This window comes from Atta cephalotes (assembly GCF_000143395.1).
Source record: "Atta cephalotes unplaced genomic scaffold scaffold00067, whole genome shotgun sequence".
Lineage (NCBI taxonomy): Eukaryota > Metazoa > Arthropoda > Insecta > Hymenoptera > Formicidae > Atta > Atta cephalotes.
The window spans coordinates 1,052,243-1,074,248 of NW_012130131.1; the positions used below are offsets into that span (position 1 = coordinate 1,052,243).

Below are 22,006 nucleotides of genomic sequence, written 5' to 3' on the forward strand. Positions count from 1 at the left end.
AGAAGGTGTTGGATTTTCTGCTGCTGGCAGGATGCAGTTACCGGTAATCTTCGCCGGTCTTCTGCTAATCATCCGGCTGTCCAGGAGCGAAATCCTGACGCCGCCGTATTTCAATTTGGCTGAAGGCAAAGAGATCGTAGCTTCGGCTACGTGCGGCGTCGACACCACCGGTCCCGAACTTTACTGCAAACTCGTCGGCGCGAACGCCGATCAAGATGAAGATATCAATTTGATTCAAGGCCAGGTAAATATTAGCGATAAATATATTGTAAAAGAAATGGATAATGCTTGATATGTTTGTAATACAATGTGTAATATAATGTTTATCAATTAGATATAATTCTAATTTATCAAATTTTCTTTCAAAATTAAATTAATAGTTAGGAAAACTCTTGTAACTTTTTGACTGAAACTACAAAATATTATAAATTTATACTAAATGCTAAATAAATTTTTTGTGTTTAGATATTTTTATATATAAATTATGTAGATATAGAAATAATTTATAGAATAGAAAAAAATTATGTTTTTTCGCAACTCTAATATTTTTTTTTGATATATAACAATCTGTTGAATAAATATCACGTGAATGTAATTAAAATTGATTTAACGAATACTCTAGCATGCCAAAGAATTTGATGTTTTCATCTTCAGTATTCGCACCGAATTTTATCTATTATCATTAGGTCCCACGAGTCCAAGAGTTTATCAGTGCTGAGCCATCGGTTTGATTACTCAATTTTCCTTTTTTTATCTTCTTTATCCTATCTTTATTCATATTAATAACTATTCGCATATATCGTCAAAATAAATGTAATATTTTATGTAAACATTTATAGTTATATATCATCTCGCACTTTTTCTATCTTTTTATCTGAGAATTATGATAAAGTGGTTATGATAAAGAATCGGGAGAGATGAATGAAACCATTAATTAGTTTTCATCAATCGAGCGGCGGCATAAAGGAGTTTATTGAAGAAATTGAGATTTTTTCGCGTATCTTTTTTATTATACATAAAGCTTACTCACACATTGTGTTAATAAATTTATATATGTATATTTCACGCTATATTATATTTTTAATGTTTTTTGAGATAAAATTTAAAAATTTCTACAAAATTTCTAATTAACAATTTAATTCCGTTAAAATAATAATGAATAAATTATCAAATAAATAAAATAAAATAAATTTCTATGTATTTTTGTGATACGTTTGTAAATCTCCAGCGTGACTATCCAGAGGCAATCTTGGCTATTCTAAAAATTAATATTCTCCGCTATATATTAAATATTTTGTCGACGAATCAGAACAAAAGACGATTACAAAGCTCTTCTATAAGATCCAGCTAAAAACCAGTTCGCACAATCTATGATTGTGTTTGAAGAATGCGCTAGACTCGCAGGATCGCGTTTCCTACATGATGCTTCATCGTCGACAGTAGAAATCACTCACATACAGATGAATTTCGCAATATATAATATATTTATTAAAAATATTAAAATAATGCCTTTAATATCCACATTTATTTTTTTGATGTAAAAATATTGTAAAATCTGAAAATTTCATTCTAATTGTCGAAACTGTTTCTATAATTGTCTGTATATTTATATTTTAATTGGATTACACTATTGATCAGTATCTATCGAGTTCATTGATACTTAAGAACACGAGGCGTTCATCAGTTTGACATCGTTTTTCATCGTATACCTATCTATGTGGGTAAAAGAAGATGAAACCGAAGTGAACTAGAAGCGAGGAGTTTGATAAAACGGAAGATATGAATGACCTCTCGATAACACTCGATCGTTCACCCATCCGAAATTAAGAAGCTTTCTGTGTCATATACAGATTCTAGAAAAAGAGATCTTCCTTTACATACTTATCTTTTAACTATCTAAATTTCCTGTTATATATATTCGCAATTAAAATTCGCAATTAAAAATTTTTTTCTTAAAATTTTAATGTAAGCAATTGGAGTAAACGTGTGACAAAAGTAAAAAAAAAAATTATGTGGGTTGAGTTTCTTCTCATAAAAATTCTTATTTTGTTCATTTCTTACATATAAAAAATAAATCTCCTAAATTAGATTTCATTAATTAATTAATTCTTTTGTCTTTTAAATATAACGACAAATATTATTTTCTCTAGGTATGCGATTATTGTGATCCTGAAAATCCTGAAAAAAGTCACCCGCCCGAATATGCGGTCGATGGTATGGAAACGTGGTGGCAATCACCACCTTTATCCAGGGGGATGAAATACAATGAGGTCAATCTGACGATCAATCTGGGACAGGTGAGTCATTAAGATAAATATCAAATATATAGATTATTAACGAAAGTTTTTGGAGCATATAACGTCTGATTCAGAAGTAACAGGAAATAATGATGCGCAATTCTTTTATCGGCGACATAAACATTCTATCGCACAAGTAGGCGTTTTCCTGCAAGTGGGAAGATTTATCATTGGTTTACTTCCGGAGAATAATGAAAAGTGTTAAAGTTTCGAAGATGAACGAGGAAAAATGGAATTATCAATGATATTAATTATTTTTATCATCGATATAAAATATATGGCGGCGCCATATATTTCCAAAAATTTTTTTACGAATATCTTAGTTTTTATTAAATTAATATCTAATTAATCCGATGATACGTTTGTATTGAAACTATTTGAATATCGATCTATTCATATAATTCTATTAGTGTAACTAGTTGTTATCAGAAGTGTTTATCTTTGCATACTCAAAGGCTCCCTGCTATCGCTTCCTCGCTAATCATCTTCTTAGAAAGGCTCATTTACACCATTTGTTAGAACATTCCTACTTTTCTTTCTCTCTCTTTAATAATTGTAACGCTTTTTAAAATGTCTCATCTCTTTTTTCTCTCTTTAATGACATGTTTATTTTGCTCGAGATTTATTATAGTTCAAATTCCTTAGCTCTATTATCCTAAAAAAAAGATAAATCTTTGTCTCTATCTATCTCTCTTTCTATCTCGCTTTTTCTTTCAGCCTTATGCTTGAAATTTCGGTAATCGTTCTCTTTTAAAGTATCGAACCCTGTATGGCACACATCTGGCATTTAGTCCTCGGTTTTTAACCTTGGTTTACATTATTTTATCTAAAATAGCAAGAACGTATTCGTACAAAATTAAAATCGAAAGCTATAAATTTCTATAAATAAAGCAATAATATGGATTCCTCCGTAAGATAATGTACATAATAATTACTGAGATAAAAAGATTTCTGGAAAAGCAAAGAGAAAAATGGATAAAAATGTTTGCCAGAAACGAATAAAGGCCGAGAAAATAGAAGAGAAAATTTGAAACAGATTTTTTTCAGGAATTTCACGTAGCTTACGTTTACATACGAATGGGTAATTCACCTCGGCCAGGACTCTGGGTCCTGGAGAAGTCGAAAGATTATGGCAAGACTTGGTCACCCTGGCAATACTTTTCGGATTCCGCCAGCGATTGTCTGACCTATTTTGGAGTGGACAGTCACAAACCGATTACTCGAGATGACAGCGTAATCTGCACAACTGAATATTCAAAAGTCGTCCCTCTTGAGGGTGGCGAGATTCCGATTTCGATCTTAAATAATCGACCCTCAGCGAAGCATTATTTCAATTCGACTTTGTTGCAAGAATGGACGCGGGCAACCAATGTTCGTTTCCGCTTTCTCAGGACGAAGAACTTATTGGGGCATCTCATGTCTGTCGTTCGTCAAGATCCTACCGTTACCAGAAGAGTAAGTTATACGTTGACATTAAATTTGCTTTCATTTTCTCAATGATATTTGATTCTATATGATAAATAATTAATATCTATAATACTTGTCATTGAAATATATTTTTAATTAACGATACAAAGGAAATTCTAAAATTCTTTGTTTGTAATCAATATTTTCCATCGCTATTTCTTTTATAATTTGATTTAAAGAAGTTTATTTGCATTACAGTACTTTTATTCGATCAAAGATATCAGCATTGGCGGTCGTTGTATGTGCAACGGTCACGCGGATACTTGCGACATTCAAGACCCCAACATGCCGAAGAAACTGGTCTGCCGATGCCAGCACAATACTTGCGGGCCTCAGTGTGCAACGTGTTGCAAGGGTTTCGAACAAAAAAAATGGAGACAGTCCACAGCATCACAGAAATTCATATGCGAACGTAAAAACAATTTACTATCTTAATATTTACAAAGACAAGAATTAGCTATCTATCAATTATTATATAAACAAACAGATTTATTAAGAATAATTTTAGTTATTGAATAATTTTAATTATTTTAGTTATTGAAAATTATTTTTTTTATCTGTAATCTAAATTATTTATAGTAACAAGTTAATTTCTATTTCTTCATTAAAATTATTGCTACTTTGCTCTATGAGAATAGCAGAATGGATTTGCAGAGGTAGACTATTTTTTTTTTAGCAATGAATTCATATTTGCAGCCTGCAACTGTTTCGGACATTCGGACGAGTGTATTTATGATCCGAACATCGATGAAAAACACTTATCATTGGATATTCACGGTAATTACGAGGGTGGTGGTATTTGTCAGAATTGCAAGCACAATACTGAAGGCATCAACTGCAACCGCTGTAAACCCAAGTTCTACCGACCTTGGGACAAACCACTCAACGCAACTGACGTATGTCAGCGTAAGTTTATTTAAGATAAAAATTACTTTCAATATTTCTTATGAATTTTACAAACTCTACTCTTTTTACATGTTTAATTAGCCTGTAATTGTGATTATTTTTACTCGACTGGAAATTGCTCCGATTCCACTGGAAAATGCGAGTGTCGCAAAGAATTTACACCGCCGAATTGCGATACTTGCAATTATGGATACTTTGGTTATCCTAATTGTTTACCCTGTCAATGTGATTTGCGAGGCACTGACGGTTATCATTGTGAAGCAACTGATGGTTATTGTCCCTGCAAGCTAAACTATGCCGGTCACTATTGTAATCTCTGCGCGGAGGGATATTACAATTTTCCCGATTGCTTACGTAAGTGAATCTTTTAAAACATTATTTCGACGTCTTTAGAGTAAAATTATTTGGAAGGTAACATCAATCACTACGATTTCAGCTTGTGGTTGCAATCCTCTGGGTGCTCTGGATGATGTATGCGATGTGATATCTGGTAATTGCACGTGCAAAAACAATTACGGAGGCAGAACTTGTGACATTTGCGAGGACGGGTATTTCAATTATCCTTTTTGCACATGTACGATATAAGTTTTTAAGTATTATAATTTTTTATATATGTATTGGGAGTACAAATTAGTTCGGTCCGTTTCCCTAAAGATGGCTCCAGCTGTTGTGAATGGTTCATATGACAGCTGATTTTGGCGGTTTTAGAGAGATTAAACATCTGCTAATAATATTCAGTTTATATCGCTTTGAGTTTCATATAAAAACTTTGATTTTTACTGTGTTTGAAATGTCGAATTTTGTGTTAACTAAGCAGCATTTGCGAGAGTTTTGATTTTCTGCTTTAATTGGAAGAAAAGTATGGCTGAAGCCCATCGAATGCTTGTCGAAGTTTATGGTGACACTGTTCCAACTAAATAAATCATGTAGGGAATGGTTTCGACGTTTCAAGGATGGAGATTTCAGCGATGAAGACAAGCCTCGCTCTGGATAGCCAAAAAAATTCGAAGACAAAGAATTAGAGGCATTACTTGAAGAAGATCAGAGTCAAACGCAAGAGGAGCTTGCAAAATCATTGGAGGTAACTCAACAAGCCGTTTCTGTACGATTGAGAGCCACGGGAATGATTCAAAAACAAGGAAATTGAATACCTTATGAACTGAAACCGAGAGAACGTTGAAAGGCAATTTTTCACTTGCGAACAACTGATTCAAAAACAACAGAGAAAAGGTTTTTTGCATCGGATTATGACTGGAGATGAGAAGATATTCTATGGATATTCTATCGACAATCCCAAGAAGAAAAAATACTACGCTAAGCCCGGTCAATCGTTGCCATCGATCTCAATATCAATACCACGGTCGAATATTCATAGTTCGAAGATCATGCTCTGTATCTAGTGGGACCAAAAGGGTCTTGTTTACTATGAGCTGTTGAAACCTGGTGATTCCATTACGGGCGATCGGTATCGGCTACAATTGATTCGTTTGAGCCATGCATTGCGAGAAAAACGGCCGGAATACGAGCAAAGATATGATAAAGTTATTCTTCTTCATGACAACGCTCGGCCTCATGTCGCTAAAGTCGTAAAAAAATATTTGGAAATGCTCAAATGGGATGTTTTACCACACCTGCTGTATTCTCCGAACATTGCTCCTTCTGATTACTGGTTGTTCCGAAGGATGCAGCAAGTCACCGGTTCACTTTCGCAGAAATCGAAAATTGGCTCCAAAATTGGATCGCCTCCAAAGACGAATCATTTTTTCGAGATGGAATTCGAAAATTGTCTGAGAGATGGGAAAAAGTAATAGGCAGCGATGGACAATACTTTAATTGATCTGTTCATTCATTTTGTTTTGAAATAAATGCATTTTTTGAACGGACCGAACTAATTTGTACTCCCAATATATTTGAAAAAATACTATGACCATTTACACCATAATAATTTATATATTTTGTCAATGACAAAATATATAATAGATTTCAGTAAACTGCTGACGATTTTTTTTCTAATGACTATCTTCTTTTATTCTTCTTTGATCTGTAGAAATTTAATTCTCCCTTTTTAATAAGAAAATATTTTTAGATCTTTTGCATCACAAAATTTAACATTGTTGTTTGAATATAAAATAAAACAGAATAAATTCTGTTTTTATATCTACGACACGAATCTTAAGCATTATTTCTTTGTGCGACTTGCAGATTGCAATTGTGATGCGCGTGGAACGGAACCCGGTATTTGTGACAAAACGGATGGTATTTGTTTGTGCAAGGAAGGATACGGTGGTGTTAGATGCGACCAATGTACACCTGGATATTATGGCTATCCTAATTGCGTGCCATGCAATTGTAGTTCCGTCGGTTCATCCAGCATTAGTTGTGATTCCACGGGCAAGTGCTCATGTCTCGCCAATTTCGCCGGAAGGACTTGCAGTCAATGCAGTCCAGGATACTACAAATATCCGGAATGCATTGGTACATAATTCACGTCAAAGTTCTCATTATTTTATTATTTTTAAATAATTTTAATATTGACATTTTAATTTATCTTATTAATTAAATTAATCACAGTTATCTTTTGTGTCAATTAAATATTTTAATATTTTAATCTTAGCATGCAGTTGCGATAGTCATGGCTCGATCGGTGTGTCCTGTGACGGCGAAGGTAAATGCCAATGCCGCGAGAACTTCGATGGCATTCGATGTGAACAATGTAAAGAGGGTTACTACAACTTTCCTACTTGCGAGGGTTGCAACTGCGATCCGGCTGGCATAGTCGCAACGTTTCAAGGTTGCGGCTCTTTGCCGCCCGGCGAACTTTGCCAGTGCAAGGAGCGCGTTGAAGGAAGAATATGTAATCAATGCAAGCCGCTTTATTGGAATCTGCAGCCTTACAATTCAGACGGTTGCGAAGGTTCGGATTTGTTTCGACATAATAAATAAAATTCTTTTTCATAAAATTAACATTGTATATATTATAATATAATTATGTTTTTGTTTGAAAAAGGAATAATTATATGACATAAAAATATTTGATTTTTTTATAAAGTGTATTTGTATTTAAGAATGTCATTGTAACATTCCTGGAGTCATCGGCAGCATCGGCGAGTGTGACACTAAGACTGGACAGTGTATCTGCAAACCTGGCGTAACTGACAGAGGATGCAGCCGATGCATCGACGGAACATATAATCTTCAGGAAAACAATCTCTTTGGTTGTTCTGGTAGGTCAATCAACTATATTCCGTTTTGTAATATTTAATTTTTAATTTTAACGCCACATCTTTCAATCAAGATTGTTCTTGCGACGTTGGCGGTTCCGTCAATCCGATATGTGACAAGCAAACTGGCCAATGCCCTTGTCAACCACGAATTACCGGTTTAACGTGCAAGGAACCTCTAAAGGCGCATTACTTCCCTACTCTTCATCAGTATCAGTACGAAGCCGAAGTTGGTAAAACTCCCAGTGGTAGCGGTGTCCCCTACGGTTTCGCGGAAGATATCTTTCCGGGCTTCAGTTGGAAGGGTTATGCCGAGTTTACTAATCAACAAAAAGAGATTATACTGGGCGTGGGTATCGGCAAGTCTTCGCTTTATCGGATGGTTTTACGTTATGTTAATCCCAATAATGACCCCGTCCTCGGTACTATTACTATCACTCCTGACAGTCCATCTGAGATAGAACAGCAATTTACAGTCAATTTTAAGCCGACCACGCGACCGTCCTTCGTAACAGTTGCCGGAGCACATGGCAATCATCCATTGCCCATGGTGATGAATCCCGGACATTGGTCCATCAAAATTAGTACAAAGAGAAGTATGTTCCTTGATTACTTCGTTTTATTACCATCGGAATACTATGAGGGCGGTATATTGACACAGGACGTGAATGTGCCCTGCGAAGTCGGCTACAAAGGACTCTGCAGGCACTATGGATATCCGAACTTGACACGGTTCGATTCAGTTCACGGCGCTGGTGGCTTTCTTAGCGAGAATAATGTCCGAATCCCATTAACCGAGTATTTTACTGATCACGAGACTTTGCAAGAAATTAACGAGGATGAGGTACCATTCATAAACAATCAACAAGAAGAAATCCATTTTGAACTAAGAATCAGCAAACCTGGTTCTCACGTTCTCGTGATAACTTATGTCACTCCGCGGGATGAGCAAGATACCTCGGTACTATTAATTGAAGCAAATACCGTTGGCAAAGGCAAAGTCACCCTCAATCCCTGTAGGTATACTAGTACATGTCGTCAGGTTGTTACGGATACCTACGGTAAGGTGGCTGTCATGAATTTCCCATCAAATTACGTTAGCTTGGTACTGACTGGTGAGCCGACCTCAAACGTCGCGATCGATTCGATAGTAGCGATTCCCTATCATCAATGGTCGCTGGATTATATAAAGCCCAAATCTGTCTGTGTAAGGAAAAATGGTAAATGTATACAAGGACTTTTTCCCGATGCCGCCGACGCCAAGAAGATCGAATTCGAGATTTCTAACAACATTCTCGAAGCTGAAACTCGACCTCCCGGTATTTATGATAACGCCACTAAATTGATTTACCTAAGTGATGGCGATATGGTGGATATTCACGCGAAAGTGTCCCAACCGGGAGATTATATCTTTGTGGTACAATATTATCAACCGGATCATCCTCAGTTCGAGCTAGATGTGTTAGTGCAGAACGGTAAATTTTACGAGGCAAAAGTGCCAGTTCCTCACTGTCCTAGTAACAGCGGCTGTCGCAGCATTATACGTCAAATTGACAACAACGATACCAGATTTCAACTGATTGAAAATTTTGTGCTGACACTGAAAGAGCCTGGCCACGGTATTTGGTTAGACTATATCCTGGTGATTCCGGCAGATCAGTACAATGAGAAGATCCTCAGTAAATTGCAGTTCGACGAGACAAATGAATTCATTAAACGTTGCGGCAGCAATCATTTCCATATCAATGTCGCCGAGGATGGTTCCTGTCGTGATTCAACTTTTTCGTTAACGGCTAATTATAATAACGGTGCATTGCCTTGCAATTGCGATGGCGAAGGCTCCACCAGCTTCGAGTGCGAAAAATTCGGCGGCCAATGTCCTTGTCGACCAAATATTATCGGTAGACGATGTGAGATTTGCAAGTCTGGCTTTTATGGTTTCCCCAGATGTAGACCATGTAATTGTCCTGCTCTTTGTGAACGAGATACCGGCAGATGCATTTGTCCATCTCGAGTAACGGGTCAACGTTGCGATCAATGTGAACTCGGCACCTACGGATTCCACCCGATTATTGGCTGCGAGGAATGCAACTGTTCACCCTTGGGTGTATTGGATGGTGATCTGCAGTGCGATTTATTCGACGGCAGTTGCCGTTGTAAAGAGAATGTGGTGGGCCGGCAATGTGACCGTTGCCGCGCTGGTTACTCGCAGTTTCCGCATTGCGAGCGCTGCGACTGCGATTCACGTGGCACAACTGTCGATATCTGCGATCAATATACAGCTGAGTGCTTCTGCAAGGCAAATGTGCAAGGTCAAGCATGCGATGTGTGCCGCGAAGGCACCTTCAATATTCAGGCTGAAAATTCAGATGGTTGTACTAAGTGCTTTTGCTTTGGCAAGACTACTAGGTACGTTCCATATTTGTTATCATCATTATTAGTAAATTCTATAAATCATCATTAATAGGGATTATTATCAACGTGTAAGTTAAAAGAATTTTTTTTAAAAGATGTAATATTCATTCAGATGCGCCTCCGCGAATCTCTATTGGACTCATCTTATGGATATGGCTGGTTGGGAATTGATTACACCCATTGATAAAAGTGGCAACTTTACCAATCTATCAACCTATCCCGTAGAGAATGCAACTGCAATCACAGTCTCGCTCATTGCCAACGATACTTTCGAGAACATCATCTACTTTTCAGCACCTGATACCTATCTCGATAAAAAGTTGACTTCTTATGGTGGTTACTTAAATTATAGCGTCTATTATAGCACGGGACCCTTCGGGAAAGCTGTCAGCGCCGCTGATGTAATTCTTCAAGGCGCCAATACTACGTTATTTTATTATTCCGATGAACAGCCACCATCCTTTGTCAACTTTAGAGCGTCCGTCCGCCTCGTTGAAGCTAATTTTGTAACTAGCAACAGACTTAGCGCTACTAGAGAACAAATTATGGTTGTTCTCGAAGATCTACGTGGAATATACGTACGTGCTACGTATTGGAACCCCAGTATTATGGCTTCGTACGTATTAATGATTCTTTCATCAAGATATCGAAGGATCATTATTATTTTCATGTAATAATTAATTTTACAGATTATCATACGTAACTTGGGACATTACAACAGAACAATATTCAGCTCAATATAGCATCCCGGCTAGCAGCATAGAACAGTGTCAATGTCCACCCAATTATCAAGGACTTTCATGTGAGGAATGCGCTCCAGGATATTATAGGATCAAGTCAGGACCATACGGAGGCTACTGCGCGCCTTGTCAATGTAACGGTCATGCGACTACGTGCGATGTAAACACCGGAATCTGTCAGGTGAATTATGAGAACTTCTCCGAGTTTCAAAATTTATTAATTTTTTTTTAAGTTTATAACTTTCTTAATTTTCTTCATAGAATTGCAAGAATGGAACTACCGGCGACCATTGCGAATTTTGTGAGCAAGGTTATTACGGTAACGCCACTGTGGGCACACCGACGGATTGTCTGATTTGTGCATGCCCGTTACCGGTTGCCTCCAATAATTTTGCCACCGGCTGCGAGGTGAATGAGGAGGGCAATAAGATTAGCTGCGACTGTCTACCTGGATATTACGGTGCTCGATGTGAGGCTTGCGCTGCCGGCTACTATGGCAATCCTGAAGTGTACGGTGATTACTGCAAACCATGCGAATGCTCTGGCAATATTGACACCAATCAAATTGGCTCATGTGACAGTATCACTGGTCAGTGTTTACAATGTTTAAACAATACTTACGGTGAAGCGTGTAATCTGTGCGCTCCCGGTTATTTCGGTGATGCCGTGGAGCGGAAGGACTGTCGTAGCTGCGTATGCGATGACTGCGGGATGGAACATTGCGACAGCTACAGCGGGCAATGTTTTTGTCGAGAAAATGTTATTGGCGAACGATGCGATCACTGTGCACCCAATCATTATGGTTTCGGTACTTGCAATGGATGTAGACCATGCGACTGCGGCTTGGCCTCCGAGAGTAGCCAATGTGACGGAGAAACGGGACAGTGCAAATGTATGCCAGGTGTCACCGGTCGCAGATGCGACCAATGCATCCAGGGATATTGGAATTACGGACGTGATGGATGCACATGTAAGACCATTTCTCACTACAATTTCTCACTTTTATAAATATCGTGAGTAAAATTCAAATCGTAGAACAAAAATTTATTTTGCTACGAACAAGATCGTTCCATGTCTTTCTTCAATTGCTCAATAATTATTAAACGGGTTTTACGAATTAAAGCTTGTTTAGATTAAAGATTAGATGAAGATCATTAGGATAATCTTACAATAAAAATTAATTAAAATGTATAATCATCCGTTTCTTTTAGCGTGTGAATGTCACACTGGTTATTCTGTCGGGGTGTCTTGTGACACAACCACTGGTCAATGCACCTGTTTACCTGGTGTGATTGGTGAAAAGTGCGACCACTGTCCGTATCGGCACGTGCTTATTCCGTCACAGGGTTGTTTCTCCTGCGGTTCCTGCACGGGAAATCTTTTGGATGTCACAGATGAACTAGCCGATTTAGTAGAGCCTGTCTCGCGCGAGTATAGTGTAAATAAAATACAATAATTCATGAATATATATATATATATATATAATTTAAAAATTAATGTAACTTAATGTTCTTGATACATTTTCAGACGGTTGCGGAAGGCTATTTTACGAATCAACGACTTAAGTTTATCAATGATACGGTCAACGAGCTCTATCCTGAAGTTAAATTATTAGATCCAAGTCGGGTAAATCTGCTACCGTTGCAGGAGAAGTTGAAGCGGTTAGAAAATGAAGTGTACTATCAGAAACAACAAATTGATTTTACCGCTGAGGACAGCGGCAAATGGAAGGACAACGCAGAGAATACATTGCAGGATATGAATACTCTGGAGGAAGATGTGGTACACAAGATCGACTTAGTGAATCAGATCGTATCGGAAGTGCAATCACTAGCATTGAATATTGAATTGGGAACGGGTGCCAAGGTCGATAATGCATTGAACGAAGCGAAGGAGATTTTAAAAAAAATCAAGAATGTCTCCTTCATTGAATTTCGGGACAATGCCGTAGACCAAGCGAATCAAGCCAATATTTTAATTTCCGAAATGCAGCAGTACAGTTTTCCAGCCAGCAATCTAAGCTTCGCTGTGACTGACCTTAACGTCAGGATAAAAAATATCAGTGCCAAGATGGATCACTTACTGGACACTGTGCAAATAGCTCAAGATACTGCTAGTATAGCAGATAAGCTGAATCGAGAGAATAGAATCGCTGTACAAAGTGGTAATCTTGACGTTGTGAAAAATTCTACTGCCGAAGCGAGAGAGGATTTGGAGGCTGGGGAACAACTCAAGAATAATGCTAGTGATTTCCTTAATCATGCAAAGATCAATATCGATCTTCTACGTGAGTATTTTTGATATTTTGATAGTTCGATTGATAATTGTAAAAATAACGATAAATATAATTGCAAAAATGAACTTTTCCTTTTCTTTAGAATTTTCTTTTTTTTTTTCTAGGAACTAACACTGACAGCGATGTGATTGATCAACTGAATAACACCATTGCGTTAAATGATGAAATGTTGATCGATCTGACTGAGCCAGTGCAGAAAGCCCATGCTCACGCAGCATACCTACACAATCGTTCATTAGAATTGGATAGTCTACTAACTGATACTCGTAATACTAACGCGGTGAGGGCCGTTTCAGCATACAGGGATATTGAAACCGCAATTCAAGCTGCGAAAGATGCTGCAGACAATGCCATAATAGCTGCTGAGAATGCAACATCACTGGTAAAAAGCTGAACATCATAATTTTAATTCATATTTACTTTTTTTAATAAATTTTATTTTATTTATTATGTCAGACTGATGGAATCGAGCAAAAGATGCTGGACTCTCGAAACGAGTGCTTCAAATTGTTAGCCGCCGCGCAGTTCGCTCTAACAAAAACGACGGGCCAGCCCGAGAATGATTTGCGAGATGCAAGAAATAATGCGACTCTGATTGACATTCAAAATAAACGTAACAAGGAGCTTCTCGACTCTATCGAAAAGTACAACTGCTTCCTATGTTTTAATCTCAAGTCTCTCATTTTACTTCCTATAATTAAATATAAAAATAATGTTACTAAATTAAATTGATTTAGAAATAACAAGCATGTTAGTGAGTATTGAAGCATATATCTATTAAATTTATAAAAATTGCAGGACGCTTGACAACATTCCTGCGCAATCGTCTTCAGTTGCACATGATGCCATGAATCAAGCAATGAATGTCGAAAGTAATATCAAGGTTGCCATCGATGATATGAACGGTATTGTGAATCAAATTCCGGAAGATTTGCGGGAAACAAAGCAACTCTCGAAGAATACGTCAGAGACAATCCGCGAAATCTCGCAAGCAAATAAACAGCTGGATGGTGTAAATAAAGTGATGCCAAACATCAACAGTCTGCTAAACAGTCTAAATAGCAACCAAAAATCGATCGACGCAACTGGAAATGATTTGCAAAGTAAAATTGAGGCCCTGAGAAACAAAATCGCGAATGCCCGGGAACTGGCCAATCGGTTCAAGACCGGTTTGACCTTCTACAGAAATACTACTTTAGAACTGAAGAATCCAGAAAGCCTGCCATTACTATCTACATCCACAAAGATATCCTTATATTTCAGGACCAACAAGACCAACGGTTTTCTGTTGTATCTCGGCAATGAAGAAAAATCAAAGCTATCACGTTCTAAAGCGGTGAGCCTAATAAAATTATCTAATATAATAATCAATATAATAATCATAATTATCTAATATAATAATCATGAAAGTGAGCTAATTTAGATCAAAGAAACATGAAGAAAATTTTCTCAACAACAAATTTTATATTTCATAGCATGATTTTATGGCATTATTGATTGAAAGCGGATATCCCGTGCTTATAGTCGATCTGGGATCTGGACCAGAAAGGATAAATCACAACAAATTTGTATCGGATAATGTGTGGCGGCAGATAATTATCGACAGGTTGGCATCAACTCATGGCTTTATCTAGTCCAAAGTAATTTTATATTAATGTTTCTCAAAATTTTGCTTTCAGAACTGGCAAAAATGTCAAGTTAATCGTTCGCGAAGATATTGGCGAGGGAAAAGATACATTGTACGAGAAAGAGCGAGTTTTGTCGGGCCCTTATTACATTTTTAATGTGGATCAGGAGCATTCGAAGCTCTTTGTCGGTGGTTATCCATCATCCTTCCACATCCAAGATGCCGTAACCGCATCCTCTTTTGAAGGCGAAATGGAGGAATTGATGATAGGCGATATACCGGTATCGTTCTGGAACTTTGTCGACGGAGAGAACAATCAGAAGAGTGCACTCGAACGTGACAAACTCATTAATTTCGCGCCAAGTAGAGGTTACCGTTTTGATCGACACGGTTACGCAATACTCAGCAAAAAGAGCTCGCAGATTACGCCAGATACTAGGAAGTTCATCATCAAATTATCTTTCAAAACTTTTGTGGAGGATGGATTGATTTATTTAATGGGCAAGGGAAGACAATTCTTGTCTTTAGAAATGAGAAACGGTCAATTGTTGTATCAGTACGATCTTGGCGAAGGTACTATTGTTTTGAGGTCCTTAGATAAATACAACGATGGTAATTGGCACACTCTAGAGGCCATTAGACAAGATACAATGGGCGCACTGAAGGTAGATGACCACACAGTCGCGTCGAGTCAAGAGAGAGGAACTACCAAACCTTTGGCCTCATCGGATCATATTTATTTTGGTGGATATCCTCCTAATGCAAAACGTCCTTATGATTCGGTTACTAACAATGGCTTCGAAGGATGCATCGACGACGTAGTTATCCTAGATACTTCGGTCGATCTTACGCGCAACGTGCAAGCATTTGGAGTTATGCCTGGTTGTCCAGTCAGGGTAATCAGCGGAATGTTAATTCGCAGATCATAAATGAAAAATTTCTTGTTTAAAAAATTCAGCTTTCCATTATGCAGATTTTCATCTCATCTCACTAACTCTTGAAATTATTTCTTTCAGTTTGCCAGTCTCGTCTCTTTCGAGAAAAATACACCTGGCTATGTGAGATGGCGCAATTTAGCATCCGATGGTCTACAAGTGAATCTCAAGTTTAAGACATTGGCCAGCGATGGTCTAATTTTCTATGCAACGAACGACGATCGGCAGAATGTGGCTACTAGTTATCTGTCACTGGTGGACGGACAGTTAGTATTCACTAGTCAGGGTGAGGAGCTTAGGACGAGCCCGTCAGATGTTAAATTTAATGATAATGAATGGCACGTGGTAACCGCCACTCATGACCAATCGGCTCTTAGCCTCGACATTGACGATACGGAGAATTACAGCACCGATTCGGCGCCGCCACCGTTGCACTTCCTCTATGGCAACTTATACATTGGTGGACTACCATCAAATTTCGATTTAGATGAACGAAAAATTGTGCCCTTCGTTGGTTGCATTGGCGATGCGACTCTCAACAGCGAGATCATAATCAATTTCGCAAATACAACCGAGAGACCACACGCATTTCTAGGAAAGTGCAAAGGCAGTGATCAGACGCGTATGTTAAGACATTTTGATTAACAAAATTATTGTCAAACTATATTTGAACTGTATTTAATCGCTCCTTTTTAGTTTTACCGCCTATCGTTGAACCTGAATTCTTGCCACCATTATTGCCATCGGAAGGTCCGGAAGATACAATAGAATCGTCGACTCAAATCAGTAAGTGAAGTAAAACAACTACATAAAATAAAATTTATTTATTATTTAATAAATTGAAGACAAGAATGTAAGGGGAAGTAGGGATGAATTTAAGGAATCTATTTGATAATTGGCATTACTTACACAAGATAGAATTATTATGTTCAATTCCATTGAGAATAATTTTAAGTAAGTCGAAATGCGTACGGATATTATACGGATATTATACACCTTTATATTAAAAATGGACTTTTAAACATATCCATTGTTATAAGATACAATATAATAAAAAAAGGCTAATAAGAATCAAACAGCAATAAGAGCAATTCTTCAAAATTAAGTCAACGCAAATGTATTAAATGTAAACATATATACAAAATATAAATTACGAAGCTTTAACATAATAAAAAATCTTCAATGTTACAGAATACATTACATGTATCGGCTTTGTGTTTAGGCCCTCTTTAGATATACAAAATTATAACGCAGTGAATTCATAAAAATTGTAAAAATTTATAAATTCATAAAAATTTATAAAAGTTTAAGACAGACAGTTTTATTAAAATAAGAAAAGATGAGAGTTTTTTCAGAGAAACGGAATAGATCATCAAGCGATTAGATGACCGTTTGCGAAATTTCTAATCGTTCTAATGAAAATATAAAAGAAGTGTATATATGTAATCAGAACAGTAATATGAAAACAAGAACATCTCTCTGGTAAAAAAAAACTCTGAGTCCACAAAAATGAAAAAAATTCATATCAAAACTAAAATAATCATCACTATAACGTCAGAGGTAAAAATTAGCATCACATTCTAAGTGTATAGCGTCAAATATATAAAGTAATGAAAACTGTCACTCTATCTCGACGAACATAACTAAAATGTGAAGAAACTTGGCAAGTCAAACCTTGTTTATAAGTAGAATACAGATTTGTGGAGACCTTCCGTATTTGTCTGGAGGTTAAGACTGTTTCTTAATATTAAGCATGTCTAAGACAAGACGTTTATTATAACATGGTTCCTCGTCAAGAATTTGAATATTGTTTCAATCAAAACCATGTTATAATCAATAGTTCAATCTATTATTATCGATTTTGAACTAGTATTCTATCGTGTATGATTTTGATTCCGAAATTCGTGTTTTTAATCTTTCTGTTTGTCCTACATAAGATGCATGACAATCGTTGCAATTTATCTTATACACGACATTAGACTTGGATAAAGAATCCACGAATCTTTATGTACCTTAATGTATTTCCATAGTTTGTTAGAACTAAAATAAGAAATCTTGATGTCGTTCCTATTGAATTGCTTAAATTTTTCGATTATTGACGGAATGAAAGGTATAGTAAATCAAGAAGGAACTACTGTTGATTCCTCCATTGTTATCTAAACTATTGATACATATCGACTTTTTGTGCGTGATATCCATGATTCTTTGATGGTATCAAAAATGTATTTAAGACCATTAATTTCTATTGTTATACTTCCATTGTTATTGTTGCGCACAAAGTACTGCGTTGAGACTCCTATTTCCCCTTACATTCTTGTTTTTAGTTTGTTAAATATTAAGAAGTCCTTTAACATTATAATTATTGTTCTCAATTATTGTTTAAAAATTTATATATATAAATTGTATTGATAATACAATGATAAATAATGATAGATAAAACAGAAACTAATTATTTTCTTTTAGATATAATAGAAGTCGATGTGGACAAAGAAGATGAGAAAGAAGAAGAAGAAGAAGAACCAGAATTGGAAGGACGAATTAACGTAGACAAAGACGATTTCATGACGACTACTACGCTGAGGCCAACTGAGCAGCCTGAAACCGTCGACAAATGTCACTTGCCATACTATCCGGCAACAGATCCTGATCTTGAGAATGCTTGGCGATTTGGTATATTTTTAAATATAATAAGTGGAAAAATATTCAAATGAAAATATTATTAATCAATAAAATTTTTCAAACACTTAATGACTCTTTTTAGGTACTGCAAGGAACAGTAGATTAGAATATAGGTCATTGAATGGAAGATACAAAGACGATTACGATTTCCAGATTGATATAAAAACAATGGCGGACGACGGAATTATATTTTATACTTCCGATCTCAGTAAGCAAGACTTAATCGCCGTGTATGTGCTCGGTGGAAAGGTAAGGAAATACTTTTCTTCACACGGAAAAGTTTATTTCACAAATCATCTTGATCTTGGAAAATTATTCTTCTAGGTTCACTATAAATTCGACTGTGGAAGCGGACCAGCATTGCTAGTGAGTGACAAGATGATCAATAACAATCAATGGCATATCATAATCTTCAAAAGAGATGGTAACTACGGTCAATTAATTGTGGATGATGAGGAAGCAGTGACTGGATACTCGTTGGGACACACCACTGCTATCAATATCAATCCGCCATTCTTCGTAGGAGGCGTTTTGCCAGAAATATCCAGTATTGCGTACACAAATATTGTAAGATTGCATGATCTTTAATCTCATACTTAGGATTACAAGAGTACAATAATATTTTTGTTTCAGGGTCTTAATAAAACGTTCAGTGGCTGTCTAGGAAATTTCATGATGAATGGACAACTCGTCGGAGAACCATCGGAGAAAGTAGGCGTAATACCTTGCTCAAAGAGAGTCGAGCCCGGTCTCTTCTTCTTTCCAGGAAATGGCAGTAATTTATTCAAAGCAGGTAAGAAAATTAATACAAATATATATTTCGTCAAATAAAAAAATATTTCATATTGTTTCTAATTGTAATTAACTAAACCAAAGATATTAGTAAAAGAAATATTTTATTAATTTTTAGTCGATCGGTTTAATGTGGACCGCACAGTCGATATTCAAATGGATATAAAACCGCGATCCACATCTGGACATTTGCTATCGGTGCACGGTAAAAGGGATTATCTCGTCCTAGAGATGATTAATGGTACCATCAAATTTCTCATAAAGACGCAGAGAGGTTCGATTGAGACCGCATTCGAGCCAACGAAACCAAACTCCCTATGTGATGGCCATTGGCACAATATTCGAGGTAGATAGCATTTATATCAAATAAATTAATGTTAAGAATACTCTTGAAGCTGCGATTTTAATCTTAACGATTTTTTTTATTGATTTGAAATTTACCTTTAACTAAAATAAGGCACTGACGGTTGTTAATAGCAGTCGTTTTATTTAAATCGCGTTCTACTATTACTTTTTTTTTCAACAGCCGTCAAACAGAAAAATGCAGTACTCCTATCAGTCGATCATAAACCAGCACCGCCCGGAATCGGCGGCAAAAACGTAGCTAGAGTTTTATCAAAACATCCGATATTCATCGGTGGGCATCCGATGCTGGGAAAAAGATTACGAGGAAGTACCTCGCAGGCTCAATATGTCGGCTGTATCAATAATATTTTGATCAATATGAAACCCGTTAGCATTAGGCCTGAACGAGCTTATGGACAAGTTATCACTGGTGTATGCCCGACAATTTAAAATGATGAAGGAATTCTGAATTTATAGCTTTATCCAAAATCTAATCAGATCGTCTTCTCCTCTTCGAAATATTTTATTAATCTCTGACACGCTTAATAAAAAAATAACAGATAATTAACAAGTCAAAAATCGAATTTGTAAATTAATTTTTCTCTGAAAACAATATTTTCTCGACCAAGAACTATGAAAAATTATTTGTATAGGATAAGAAAACTCGTTTATCACCAAAGATAAATATGATTTAACAAAGGATGTAAGTTATAAAATATATGTAGGCATACAGAGGAAGTTGGTTTTAACACAACGCAAACTATTAAAAAGAAAATAAGAATTTTTGTAAAAGTCATAAGCGTTTTTTATTTTGTGAATATATATGTAATATTTGTGCGTTATCGCATTCGGCACATCTTGTAAATAAATCCAAATTCTTATATAATAAGTTCTCAAAAGTTCATTCTCATGGATTTTCGTCTCTTTTTGGCTCAGTCTTGGTATCATTAATATTACAGAAATCGCTATTCTAATATAATGCTTGCCTCTTTGTCAAGACACGATGTCATATCACTATAATGATCATAATGAAACTATTTGCGATTGTAAGCACAATATTAGAACATTTTAATGAAAGTATGAAGAATAAAATGTATTTATAAATGCAAGTTTGCTAAAAGAATAGCTTTGTATTATATGCAAATTATATGCAATTATTACACTAAAATTTTACATAAAAACTATCCTAGAAGTGCAATCGTGAAAATTATGCGCAAATGATTTTAAGAAATTTAATGCTTCCGAGTAATCACTTCAGCCATATTGAATCGTAACATCATAAACGAGAAATGACAAGTTGATTTTTCTTGCATACCAATTGTAAATAAAGAGAATTTGGATAAAACAAAATAATAAAATCGTTTTAAAACATTTGTAAAAATAGGCGATTCTCCTTAGGCGAAGATCTCCCCTGATAGTCAGTAAAGAGAAAAGACTCGAAAAAGACTCAAAGTGAAAATAGGATATGCATTGAAATTAGTAAACTCACTTTACATGCCTTTTACAACTATTTATTAATTGTCAAAGGAAATAAGAAGAATCTTCATCTATTTTAGATGTTTTAAAGCGATCTCATCATCAAAGCGATTTCATTTCATTCAAATTCTCTTTATTTACAAATGGCATATAAGAAAAATCAACGTATCATTTATGACACATTTCTCTCGCTTATGACATAACGATTCAGTATGACTGGAGTGAGTACTCCGGAGCCTTAACAATGAAATTATACTTTCAAAGACACATTGAATAAAAATGCCACAAAAATATCCAAACATAATTTAGAAAATGAAGTATGCATGAATTTTTTAATACAAATTCAAGAAAAATATTGGTTTTTTATTGTAAAATAAATCTTGTAAATTGTTATTATATTTATAGTAACAATTAATAATGATTAGCCGCGACTTTTTAGCACTAAAGATTTAATATCCCAAAACAATATGAAAAATCATATAACATTATTCACTAAATCAGAATTCACAGCCATAAAAACGTTTCTTGCAATGTTTAGTTTCAATATTTATCAATTGCTGATATCTGTCAATATAAAATATACACATTATTTGTGTAAATGAATCTATTTATCACATGTAATTCAATTTGTGACAGCATTTGTGGATTACATAATCTGATCAAAATGAAAAAAACAAATAAAAATACAAGGTATATTAAATCACTTGTGCTAATTGTAAGTAAAATCTGTGCTTTATTGTAATAGTTATGTATATTATATATATGCACATATATATATATATATATATATATATATATATATATATATAT

General features: G+C 35.8%; 1 protein-coding gene across 1 annotated transcript; it reads left to right on the forward strand.

The window, feature by feature from the left end:
• The first annotated feature begins 31 nt into the window (after window positions 1-31).
• On the forward strand, window positions 32-20,609 carry LOC105623902 (laminin subunit alpha). Its single transcript, XM_012205274.1, has 29 exons — window positions 32-244; window positions 2,151-2,297; window positions 3,345-3,752; window positions 3,963-4,176; window positions 4,461-4,670; window positions 4,752-5,024; window positions 5,107-5,244; window positions 6,873-7,145; window positions 7,285-7,584; window positions 7,736-7,894; window positions 7,966-10,300; window positions 10,419-10,922; window positions 10,996-11,227; window positions 11,308-12,016; window positions 12,258-12,484; window positions 12,574-13,333; window positions 13,447-13,724; window positions 13,799-13,986; window positions 14,141-14,678; window positions 14,818-14,948; window positions 15,022-15,865; window positions 15,986-16,526; window positions 16,601-16,690; window positions 18,368-18,574; window positions 18,666-18,832; window positions 18,908-19,150; window positions 19,217-19,376; window positions 19,494-19,721; window positions 19,902-20,609. Exons 1-29 carry the CDS (start codon window positions 32-34, stop codon window positions 20,168-20,170), a joined length of 10,986 nt encoding a protein of 3,661 aa, XP_012060664.1. The 3' UTR covers window positions 20,171-20,609.
• The last annotated feature ends 1,397 nt before the right edge of the window (window positions 20,610-22,006 follow it).